This window comes from Herpailurus yagouaroundi, unplaced genomic scaffold, assembly GCF_014898765.1.
Source record: "Herpailurus yagouaroundi ecotype Mexico unplaced genomic scaffold, PumYag 253, whole genome shotgun sequence".
Lineage (NCBI taxonomy): Eukaryota > Metazoa > Chordata > Mammalia > Carnivora > Felidae > Herpailurus > Herpailurus yagouaroundi.
In genome coordinates this window covers 793,013-805,096 of record NW_024412470.1, presented here as the reverse complement: position 1 = coordinate 805,096, position 12,084 = coordinate 793,013, and the positions used below count along the sequence as shown (strand labels likewise).

At 35.5% G+C, this 12,084-nt stretch overlaps 1 protein-coding gene across 5 annotated transcripts in view; it reads left to right on the top strand.

Annotated features, from left to right (window-relative positions):
* The window catches only part of USH2A (usherin), a 751,068-nt gene that overhangs the window by 109,624 nt on the left and 629,360 nt on the right, over positions 1 to 12,084 (top strand). For all 5 annotated transcript variants that reach the window (XM_040461001.1, XM_040461002.1, XM_040461003.1 and 2 more), the window contains exons 10-11: positions 3,616 to 3,811; positions 7,294 to 7,424. In XM_040461001.1, coding sequence (XP_040316935.1) covers positions 3,616 to 3,811; positions 7,294 to 7,424 — 327 coding nt within the window. The remainder of the gene's footprint in view (positions 1 to 3,615; positions 3,812 to 7,293; positions 7,425 to 12,084) is intronic.

Below are 12,084 nucleotides of genomic sequence, written 5' to 3'. Positions count from 1 at the left end.
TTTCTAAAAATCATGAAGAGATAATAACAGTTTTAGGTTGAACAGAACATAAAATGGACATTCTCATATATTTCTGGTGGGACTATAAATTTAATTTTCTAGAAGGAATTTGGCCATATGTAACAAAATCTTTAAAAATATTTACTCTGCAGAGTTCCAATATACATAAATTTCAGTTTCCATAGTTTAGTTAGATAACACAATATTCCAACAGTATGGTTAAAATATTAGTTTTCATGGTACGTTAATGGTGAGTAATTTTATAAAGTACAGATTTAGCTTCTGGCTCTTCAGTCTACAAATTACTATGGAAAGAATGAATGCACATCATGATTAGTGACCAATCATGTCTCTTATTTCAGTCTGTTGGCGATTGGTTGGTACACATCCGTTCAGTTCATTCATAGAGAGCTTGCAGTTGTGCTGCTTCCTAGTCTGTCAGGAATAAACCCATGTGACATTTCAGAAATATGAATATGCAAAAAGGGGAATTGAGCATTTCTTTCTTCACAGAAGATGTAGCTGACAGGTGCCACCATTTGAAAGACTCTGTATGTGCAGCTGGATATAAAAGCCGCATTTTACATTTGTGTAAATATGAGCACAGTGGTTATGAGGAATAGGGTGAAGATGACACTGGAAGTGCAAAGATTAAAATGATGGAAGTTGGGCAGCAGCTGGATGGCTCAGTTGATTAAGTGTCTGACTCTTGATTTTGGCTCATGTCATAATTTCACAGTTTGTGGGTTCGAGCCCCTATTGGGGCTCTATGCTGACAGTGTGAAGACTGCTTGGGATTCTCTGTCTCCTTCTGTTTCTGCTCCTCCCCACTCTCACTGTCTCTCTCTCTCTCTCTCTCAAAAATAAATAAAATAAACATTAAAAAAATGATGGAAACGGATCCATACTTACAAAGCAATATGGTAATTCACCAAGGCATAGAAAAGATGCTTGCTCAGAATGGAAAGTTATAGAGTTATAGGATAAGAAAGCAAACACTATTCAAGCTACTCAATTTTTTTTTACAGGAAATACAATTTAATTCACAAGGTTTCAAATGTTAACTTACAGTCTACTAAGTGTTAGTTTATTATATTTTAAATCCCTTCAAGTTTATAACTGATGGAACATTTTTAAAGTTTTACCTTCACTTATTCCTTCTTTGATGCTCTTCCTTTATGTAGATCTGAGTTTCTGACCTACAGTATTTTTTTTCTCTCTAAAGAAATTTGAACATTTCTTGTGAGACAGATCTACTGGCAACAAATTCCAATTTTTGTTTGTGTGAGAAAGTGATTATTTCTCCTTCACTTTTGAAGTATGATTTGGCAGGGTACAGAATTCTAGGTTGGTGACTTTTTTCTCTTGACACGTAGGCATTTCACTCTGCTCTCCTCTTACTTGCATGGTTTTTGAGAAGTTAGATGTAATTCTTTTGTGATTCTACAGGTTAGATGTTTTTAAAACTGGCTACTTTCAGGATTTTTCCTTTATTTTTGATTTTTTATAGTTTAAAAGCTCTGGGTCCAGGTACGGATTTTGCTGTCTTGTTTTGTTTAATTTCTTTTAATGTTTATATTTTTTTAGAGACAGAGAAACAGAGCATGAGCAGGGGAGAGGCAGAGAGAGAGGGAGACACAGAATCTGAAGCAGGCTCCAGGCTCTGAGCTGTCAGCACAGAGCCCAACATGGGGCTTGAAACCACGAACTGAGATCATGACCTGAGCTGAAGTAGGACGCTCAACTGACTGAGCCACCCAGGCACTCCTGTTTTGTTTTTTGTTTTTAGTATTTATCCTGCTTGGTGTTCTCTAAGCTTCCTGGATCTGTGGTTTGGTGTTTGACATTAAATTGAAGAAATTCCCAGTCATTATTGTTTCAGATATTTCTTCCATTCCTTTCTCTCTTAACCTTCTGGTGTTTCCATTATGTGTATGTTATATCTTTTATAATTGTCCCATTGTCCTTGGCTTGTGTGTTTTTTTTCTTCAGTTTTTATTCTCTTTGCTTTTCAGTTTTTGAGGATTCTATTGATACATCATCTACCTCAGAAATTCCTTCCTCTGCTGAGTCCAATCTGTTAATAAGCTCATCAAAGGGATTCTTCATTTCTGTTTGATCTTTACCTTTTCTTTTTGTTTCTTTCTTAGGATTTCTATCTCTCTGCTTACATTGCCCATCTTTTCTTGCATGTTGTCTTATTTATCCATCAGGGCCCTTGGCATTTTAATCACAGATATTTTAAATTCCTGGTCTGATAATTCCAACATCCCTGACATATCTGATTCTGATGCTAGCTCTTTCTTTTCAAACTGTGTGTGTGTCATGTTTTTTAATTTTTTTGTTTTTTTGTGGGGATTTTTGCCTTTAGTGTTCCTTGTAGTTTTTTCTTCATAGATAGAAGTGCCTGGTAAAAGGAACTGTTATATACAGGCCTTTAGCATTGTGGTGAACTGTGGGGGAAGTATACATAGTCCTATGATTAGTCTTTTAGTGAGCCTGTGCTTCTGGGCTGTGAACTTCACATGTGCTTCTCTGTCTCTACCACCTATAGGTGGGCAGGATGTCTGGAGTGGGCTGGAGTTGAGTATTTCTCTTCTCGAAGTTGGTTTAGCTCAGAAAATTCCCCAGAAGGTTAGGCTATATTTAACTAATTTCTCCTGAGGGTAAATGCCATTAAAAACAACAGTGAGGGGCACCTGGGTGGCTCAGTTTGTTAAGTGTCCAACTTTTGCTCAGGTCATGATCTCATTCATGGTTCATGAGTTCGAGCCCCCACCCCAACCCCATTGGGCTTTCTGCTGTCAGCACAGAGCCTACTTCAGATTCTCTGTCTCCCTCTCTCTCTGCCCCTCTTCTGCTTTCTCTATCTCTTTTTCTGTCTTAAATAAATAAATACATTTTGAAAAGAGCAGTGAGCACTAATTTATTTCAAAATTACTCCCTCTCCCTCTTTCTGCCAGAAGCATTAGGAAATATTCTCCTGATATTTACCATGAGAACCTGGTCAGGCTCCTGGAGGTAAATCCCACAAAATGGTTGGGAGCACCCTTTGTAACTAGGTCCCCTTGGAGACGTCATTTCTCAGACGTATTGCTATTGAATCTCCAGCAAATTGTTAAGTACAGATAAGTCTTCATTTTCCCCCTGAAACTGCTTCCCATGGAGTCTTCTGCTGGTGAGTCTCTGCTTTTGTCACTGAGACGCCCTGTATCTGTCAGTCTGCTTTTCAACCTTGGGGATAGCTGTTTGTCCCATTTTTCCCCTTAGAGATCCAAGAAGAGTTGGTGATTTTTCAGTCTGTTCAGCTTGTTACTTGTTAGGATGGAGTGGTGACTCCAAGCTCCTTACTTATGGAACATAAAACTGGAAGCCAAATTTTAATGTTTTGACAAAAAAAAATTAAAGATTATGGAACAATCATAAACTTTTCCCACTGGTTATTCACACCATTTTGCATAGTTTCAGCTTGTATGCACATTTATAATTTCATACTACCTATAATATGCTAATTTCTGTTAGTTTTACGTCTAGTGAAAGTGCCTGATATATAAATCTAAAGACAAAAATCACTTTTTTATATTTCTTTATTGTTCTGTTACTTTATTGTTTCAGTGTGATCACTGCTTGCCTCTTTATAATGATAAGCCTTTCCGCCAAGGTGATCAAGTTCATGCTTTCAACTGCAAACCTTGTCAATGCAACAACCATTCCAGAAGCTGCCACTACAACATCTCAGTGGACCCATTTCCATTTGAGCACCACAGAGGAGGTGGAGGGGTCTGTGATGATTGTGAACATAACACCACAGGTAACTAGCAATCATAGATAACAAATAACCAAGGCTGATTTGGCCTTTGAGGTCCATGTGCTTCTTCATGCAATGCAATCATTTTAAATTATGTTATTGCTATCTTACATAAGAAAGTGCCTTGATATGATTTCACTCATATGTGGAATTTAAGAAACAAAACAATGAGCAAAGGGAGAGAGAGAGAGAGAGAGAGAGAGAGAGAGAGAGAGAGAAACCAAGAAACCGACTCTTAACTATTGAGAACAAACTGATGGTTTCCAAAGGGGAGGTGGGTGGGAGAATGGGTTAATTAAATAAGTGATGGGGATTAAGGAGGGCACTTGTTGTGATGAGCACTACGGAAGTGTCGAATCACTATATTGTACTGGAAACTAATATTGCAGTGTATATTAACTAACTGGAATTTAAATAAAAACTTAAAGAAATAGTACTTGTAGGTTTGAAAACTAAAGCTTGTTTAGTTTTCTAAATAATCAGGTAGTTTTCAGAAACACACTCAAATCTTAGACTATATCTTTTCAAGAAAGTTTTATTTTTTTTAAAGTACATGTCATTTTATTAAACCATGAGTATATTTTAGAAAACTCAGGAATTATTAGTTTGAATATGTATACCCTTAAAATAAGTTTCTTTGCGTGACCTTGATCTTCCATTATGTCTGGATTTGCATGTAGTGCCATTTATGTTCACTCAAAATTGGCCTGAATCTGGTAATCTGGGAATACTCTTTTTAAAAATGCTAATGAAACAAAGAAGATGATTATCAAAATCTTGTTATAAAATGAGATAGCAGGACACCTGGGTGGCTCAGTCAGTTAAGCATCTGACTCTTGATTTCATCTCAGGTCATGATCTCACATTTATGAGACTGAGCCTCATGTCTGCCCTGTCAGCTCAGAGCCTGCTAGGAATTCTCTCTCTCCCTCTCTCTCTTCCCCCCTCCCCTGCTCATGCTCTCTCATTCTCAAAGTAAATTAAAAAAAAAAAACCTTAAAAAAACATATAGCATTTTTACTTTTCATTGAAAATTACCATTTTCTGATGGGCTCGTAAATTAAAAGCAGATATAGGAAACGTCTCAATTTGCAAAATAAAATGGCCCAAGTCTGATGGATTTGAAAGTGTGCCACTCTGAAGCATGAATGAATTTATTGGATAATTACTGATGACCTAAAATGTCACCAGAACGTGGCTAGGTGCTAGGAATATAACGATGAAAAAGTTGAATTTTCCTGTCTTTCTGTGGATTATTATATAGTAGGAAAGGCACTCTTTTTTTAATGTTTACTTCTGAGAGAGAGAGAGAGAGAGAGAGAGAGAGAGAGAGAGAGGAGCAGAGAGAGAGGGAGACACAGAATCCTAAGCAGGCTCCAGTCTCTGAGCTGTCAGGCCAGAATCCAATGCAGCACATGAACCCACAGACTGTGAGATCATGACCTGAGCCAAAGTTGGATGCTTAACTGACTGAGCCACCCAGATTCCCCTGAAAGGCACACTATTGAAGGAACAATTATAAACTTGTCTGAGGAGTGCTAAGATAGGGCAAATGTAGTAGGAGATAACCAGGTGGAGGAGTGAGGAGGAGAATTAGGGAGTTGACAAAGATTTCTAGTAAGAGATACAGATGTGCAATGGCCTAGAAGAGAGAGAAACATGGCACCCTGAAAGAACTGATGTAAGGGAAAATGGGAGAGAGTAAGTAAAGGTGCTAAGATGGAAGGTAGGAGCCAGATCTGGAAGGCTGTATAAACTGTGATAAGGAGTTTGGCTTCTATCCTCAGGTTAATAGAAGGTATTTTATAGGAAAGGGACATAAAAAGTTTCGTGTTTATAACCAATCTGGTTATAAAGTTGAGAAGAATTGGAGAGAGCCAAAAGTGGTTTGGGATACTGCAGTAGTCCAGGTAAGAAAGAATTCTAGAGTACATTTGAGATCATGTGGATATAGAGAATTGGATCCAAGAGATATTTGGAATGGAAAGGGACTGTGTTTTCTGAGCAAAAGTGTAGGGTGTAGATAAGGAAAAGAAAGAGTCAAGTTGCAATTCTAACATTCCAGTTTGAGTAGGAGGGTCAGTGTTGGCGCCAACCATTGAGATAGGAAACACAAGAGGTTCAGAGCTTAGGGAGAAGATGGCAAGTTCTGTTTTGGAAATATTCACAGTGTTTCCCAAGAGATAAGAGAAACCCTTGCGGGCAATTGGAAACACAGTTTTGAAGCTCCTTTCTCAAAAAGAGCCTTTTGTGATGCCTCAGGACAGATCAGTATCATCTATGCACTTTAGTGACACCTTATGTTTATCACAATTTGGTAAACGCATATTTATTCTTGTAATTGTTTAATTAGAATTCATTTTACCCACCAGACTGTAAGAAAGCTCTACGAAAGGGTACAATGTGTATTTGGCCTGCTACTGTATTCCTCAGCATTTAGCTCAGTGTTTGAAACATGGTAATCACTCAATAAATATTCATTGAATGATAAATAAAGAAATTTCTAGATTAAAGATAGAAATTTGGGAGTCATCATCATATGCAAATAGAAATATTCTAGAAATATTATGAATCCATTTAATTTTTAATTAGTCCATGGCCAATATCCATCAGGATGTGTTTTTTCTTGATTAAGTTATTTCTATAGTCTTTTGATATTGAGCCAATTTCAACAATATTTGAACAGAGTGCATAATGTTTAAAGGGGAATTGATAGTCTTGAGTTTTATTTCAGCTCCTTTCAGTGATCTTATATACTACTCACATTTACTTTAGAAGCTCCCTGCAGTTTAAGTTTTTTCTTATATAAAAGGTCAAGAGAAAATTTCTAAATAATAAATTGTAAACTATGGGAATTACCTCATATTTCTAATATGTCAGTCTAGTCTAATATTTAATATGAAACGTATTTGGCATATCTGAGCATAATAAATTTATATTTTGGTATTTGAAATAAAAAAATAATGGCAATAAGCAGCAGAAACTTTTGCTTTTAATAATGTTAAATATAGAATAATAAATTATATTTGGAACAGTGTCCTTTTTTTAAACAAGATTTAGTGCTTGAATAATATTTCCAATACTACACACATACTTGCTTCCAACTGTATGGCCATCATCTACCACACATATAAACATTTCTCATATTTGATTTAGATTAAGTGCCTAGTCCTAGAAAGAAAGAAAAGTTTTAAATTTGGAAGCAAAGTCTTTCAAAATGGATGGGCCCCAACAAAGCAGAGCTTTCTAGAAGTGTGGTATTACATAACAGATGGGAGTTTAATGAAGTAAAGCACAGTTTGTAACAGGTTCATTGTTTCATATGCTCTGGATCACTAAATTGGCAGGTAGAGATGAAAGGTGCATTAAAATGGACGTCCCGAAAATTATAGAATTCCCTCAAAGGAATACAGTCTTTAATTTTGAATTATGCAGCTGATTTTAATGAATTCGAAGTCATAATGCATAACCTTTCCCTGACGCAGGAAGGAACTGTGAGCTGTGTAAGGATTACTTTTTCCGCCAAGTTGGTGCAGATACTTCCGCTGTAGATGTTTGCAAACCCTGTGATTGTGATAAAATGGGCACTAGAAACAGTGACCTCCTTTGTGAAGAGGTGAGTTCTGAGTATTGAAGGTAAATAATTGCTCATTTTCAGAAATTAACTTGGGAGATGTTCTACCAGTGACATGGAGGTCTGTATTTATCAGGAAGTCCTCTGTGTCTGTTTGCTTTTCTTGGAGATGGCTGCTTTAGAAGTGTTCCTGTGTAAATTTTAACAGGACATACAAGGCTGCTTAGGTGGTCCTTTGCATATATGAAAGGTTCATTTTATTTTTAATTTTAAAATTGTCGAAAATATTGAGGGGGAGGGGATTCCAAGTAAACTAGGAAGTAATTGAGTATATGTCTTGGCATGATGGGTGAGTTAATACTAATAAAAGGTATTAATTAAACAACAATTTTCCTCCCAAATTCCATAGAAGATAGTATAACAAAGGGCACACATAGCTCCACATGAAAATTATGATAGCCCTACTTCTAAATTTCTTGTTCCAACCTTCTCTCTTGATGATACAATGAATTTTTATGATTTTATCCATTTTTCTTACCAACATCACAAGTACCGATGTTTGACCTACATGAACACAGGTGCTAACTGACCTGGGCCTATAAATCCTGCCTCAAGTCAGAAAAAGCAGCTCCATATTTAAATGTGGTATCTTCAGCTAGAGCTTTTGATCTGTTGTGATAATACTAATACATAATAATATATAAAGGGCAAATTTACTTTAAAGAATCATTTCAGGGGTGCCTGGGTCCTCAGTTGATTAAGCGTCTGACTTGGCTCAGGTCATAATCACACAGTCAGTGAGTTTGAGCCCTGGGTTGGGCTCTGTGCTGGCAGCTGGGAGCCTGGGTCCTGATTTGAATTCTGTGTCTTTCTCACTCTCTCTCTCTCTCTCTCCCCCTCCCTTATGCTCTGTCTCTGTCTCTCAAAAATGAATAAACATTAAAAAATTAAAAAGAATCAATTCAGTGATTGTATTAATTTTTAATAATTACATAGGGGTGTCTGGGTGGCTCAGTAGGTTAAGCATCAATCTCTTGATTTCAGCTCAGGTCATGATCTCAAAGTTTATGGGTTCCAGCTACATATCAGGCTCTCTGCTGTCAGCTCAGAGGCTGCTTTTGATCCTCTGTCCCCCACTCTCTCTGCACCTACTCTGCTCACACTCTCTTTCTCTCAATAATAAACATTTTAAAAAGTTGTTTAAACAATTACATATTCCCTTGTAAATAATTGAGAATGCACTGGATAGTAATGTAAGCCCACTATATGGTTAAAGAAAAAAAAAATAAGCTACAGCACGAAGATACTAAGTTCAAGGCAAAATATATTGGTCATAAAACTTTCAGCATACATTATAAACTGCTTTAACAAATAAAAGCCAAATATAAAGTAGGCCAAAATGACAATTTGAAAACTTCAGAGTGACTGTAGTGTGTTAATAAAGGAACATTATATGTTTTACTGGAAGGTTGAAGAGTCTTTTGACAAGACAATTTCTACAATTTTTTTATTTTTTGATTTTGAGGAACTATTTTCTGAGAAAGTCATATTACAATTTTATACATTTTGATCAGTAAAATCTGACTATCTTTACACAGCTCCTCTTTACAAATCTGCCATAAATTTTTAGCACGTATATATTTTGCTTGATATTCATGTTTCCACTCAAAGATTGACATATCTTTTAAGATCTCTTCACCAACCACAGAATTATAGAACATTTTGAAATCACTTTTGTTTATGTTACCCCATATTATTTTTATTAAAGCCTTTATGATAATTTCCTTCTTTGTCTCTTTCTGTCCAACATATATGGAACAGTTTCAGTAATATAATTAGCACCCAATAAATATTTGTTTAAAAAATGTATAGTGATTGAAGGGAGATTTTGTCTGAGTACTGATCTCAGTCAGATGGTCATTTAGAATGGTTATAACAACGTGAGCATTATGTAAAATTTTCACTTAAATTTTTTTCTCTCTGAAGATCCAAGGGCATGTGACTTTGGTATATAGTACTGAAAAACTGTGAACTAAAGTTCTACTTCCTGAAGTCTCATTTACATGTCTGTTTCTATAAAAAATTCACTTCAATTATAATAATATACGTATGCTAGACATAAAAAAAATGGTAAAACTTATACCATGCGAAAATTAATCAAAAGATAGCAAGAATGACTATATTGACTGACTATATTAATATCAGGTAATGTGGAATATAAATAAAATTTCCACAGAGATAGTATGTAATGCGAAAGGATCAATTAAGCAAGAAGACATAGAAATTCTAAATGTGTATGTACTAAACAGTAGAGCTGCAATATATGTGAAGAAAAACTGAGAGAAATCTCTAAAAAAAATACAAAAGAAGACTCAACACCTCTCTCTCAAAAATTTATAGAATAAAAAAAATTATCAAGAATATACAACTTAACAATGTCTTCAGCCAACAAGATCTGACATATAATGAACAATCCACTCAACAACAGCAGAATACATATATATTGCACATATACCAAGATATCCTGGGACATAGGGAAAACTTTAATAAATTTTTTAATTAAATAAATTGTTTTTAATATTTATTTATTTTTGAGAGAGATAGAGACAGAATGCAAGTGGGTTAGGGGCAGAGAGAGAGGGAGACACAGAATCCGAAGCAGGCTCCAGGCTCTGAGCTGTCAGCACAGAGCCCGACGTGGGGCTCGAACTCATGGGCCGGAAGATCATGATCTAAGCCTGACGCTTAACTGACTGAGCCACCCAGGCGCCCCAAAACTTCAATAAATTTAAAAGAACTGAAACCTGGAGCACCTGGGTAGCTCAGTCGGTTAAGCATCTGACTTTGCCTCAGGTCATGATCTCCCCATTTGTGAGTTCGAGCACCACATCAGGCTCTGTGCTGACAGCTTAAAGCCTGGAACCTGCTTCGGATTCTGCGTCTCCCTCTCTCTCTCTGTCCCTCCCCCGCTCACACACACACTCTCTCTCTCTCTCTCTCTCAAAGATAAATAAACATTAAATAAATAAATAAATAAATAAAAGAGTTGAAACCATAGAGTATATCCTTCAACCACAATGGAATCAGAGTAGAAATCAAAAACAGGTAAACAAAAATCTCCAATCACTTGGAAACCACACAACACAGTTCTAAATTATTCATGGGTCAAAGAGGAAGTCTCAAAGGAAATGCAAAAATACAGTCAACTTAATGGTGATAAAAATACAAAATATTAAAATTTTTGGATGAATGGAAAGCAGTGATACAAGGGAATTTTATACTGTTCAGTGCTTACTTTAGAAAAGACAGATTCTCAAATCAATAATCTGAACTGCCACTTCAAGAAATAAAAAGAAGACTGAGATAATCTCAAAGCAAGCAGAATAAGTGAAATCATAAAGCTAAGAGCAGAAATCAATAAAATGTAAACAGAAAAAACAATAGAGAAAATCAGTGAAAAAAATGAGTCTTTGGAAAGATAAAATTTACAAGCATCTTCCAAGATTGACAAAGAATAAAGAGAAAGCACAGATTACTAACAGCAGAAATGAAACAAGAAGTGTAACTACAGAATCTTGCAGACATTAAAGAATAATAAGGAAATACCACCAATAACTCTATACATTTTATAACTGTGGTGAAATGGAGCACTTCCTAAAAAAGTACATATTACCTGCTCACCCAATATGAAATTCATAATTTGAATAGCCCTACAAGTATTAAAGAATTTGAATTCATACTTTAAAATTTACTAAAAAAGAAATTCCCAAGCCCAGAGAATTTTACTATAAAATTCTACCAAACATTTAGAGTAATTAAAATAAGGTCTGTAGCTACCGCAAGGTTGAAGAGGAAGAGTGACTTACTAACTCATTTCAAGAAAGTATTATCCTCATATCAAAACTAGACAAAGACAGTACATAAAAAGAAAACCACAGACCAATATCCCACAGGAATAGAGAAGCCAAAATCTTAACAAACTTAGCAAGTAGATATTCAGCAATATTAAAAAAAACACACAGAGGCCATTGTATTTGGAGGAATGCAATGCTTGTTCAATATTTGAAAATCAAACAGTGCATTACACCTTATTCACAGGCAAAAGGAAAAAAATTACATACTCATATTATGGATGTAGAAATATATTTGACAAAATTCTGTACCAATTCATGATAAAAATTCTCAGAAAACTAGGAAAAGAGATGTTCAACTTGAAAATGAACATGTCCAGAACAATACATACCTACAGCTAACATTCTCCTTATATATGAAAAACTGAATACTTTCACCTAAGAATGGGAACAAGACAAAGATGTCCACTTTCATTACTTGTATTCAGCATAGCACTGGAAGGTCTAGCCAGTACAGCAAAGCAAGAAAAGGAAACAAGAGACATACTTATCAGAAAGGAAAAAATAAAACTGTTCTGCTTTGCATATAACACAATGACCCATATAGAAAATCCCAATGAATGTGCCAAAAAAAAAAAAAAACCCAAAAAAACCCAAAAAACCCAAAAACAAAAACAGAAAAAAACACTTCTAGAATTATGAAGTGAATTCAGTAAAGTTTCAGGATATAAGACCAACATACAAAAAATAAGTGTATTCCCATATGTGAGAAATGAATATATAGACACAGAAATAAAAATGTAATACTATTTGCAGTTGCTCAAAATGTCTAGGATTAGTATGCTAAACCC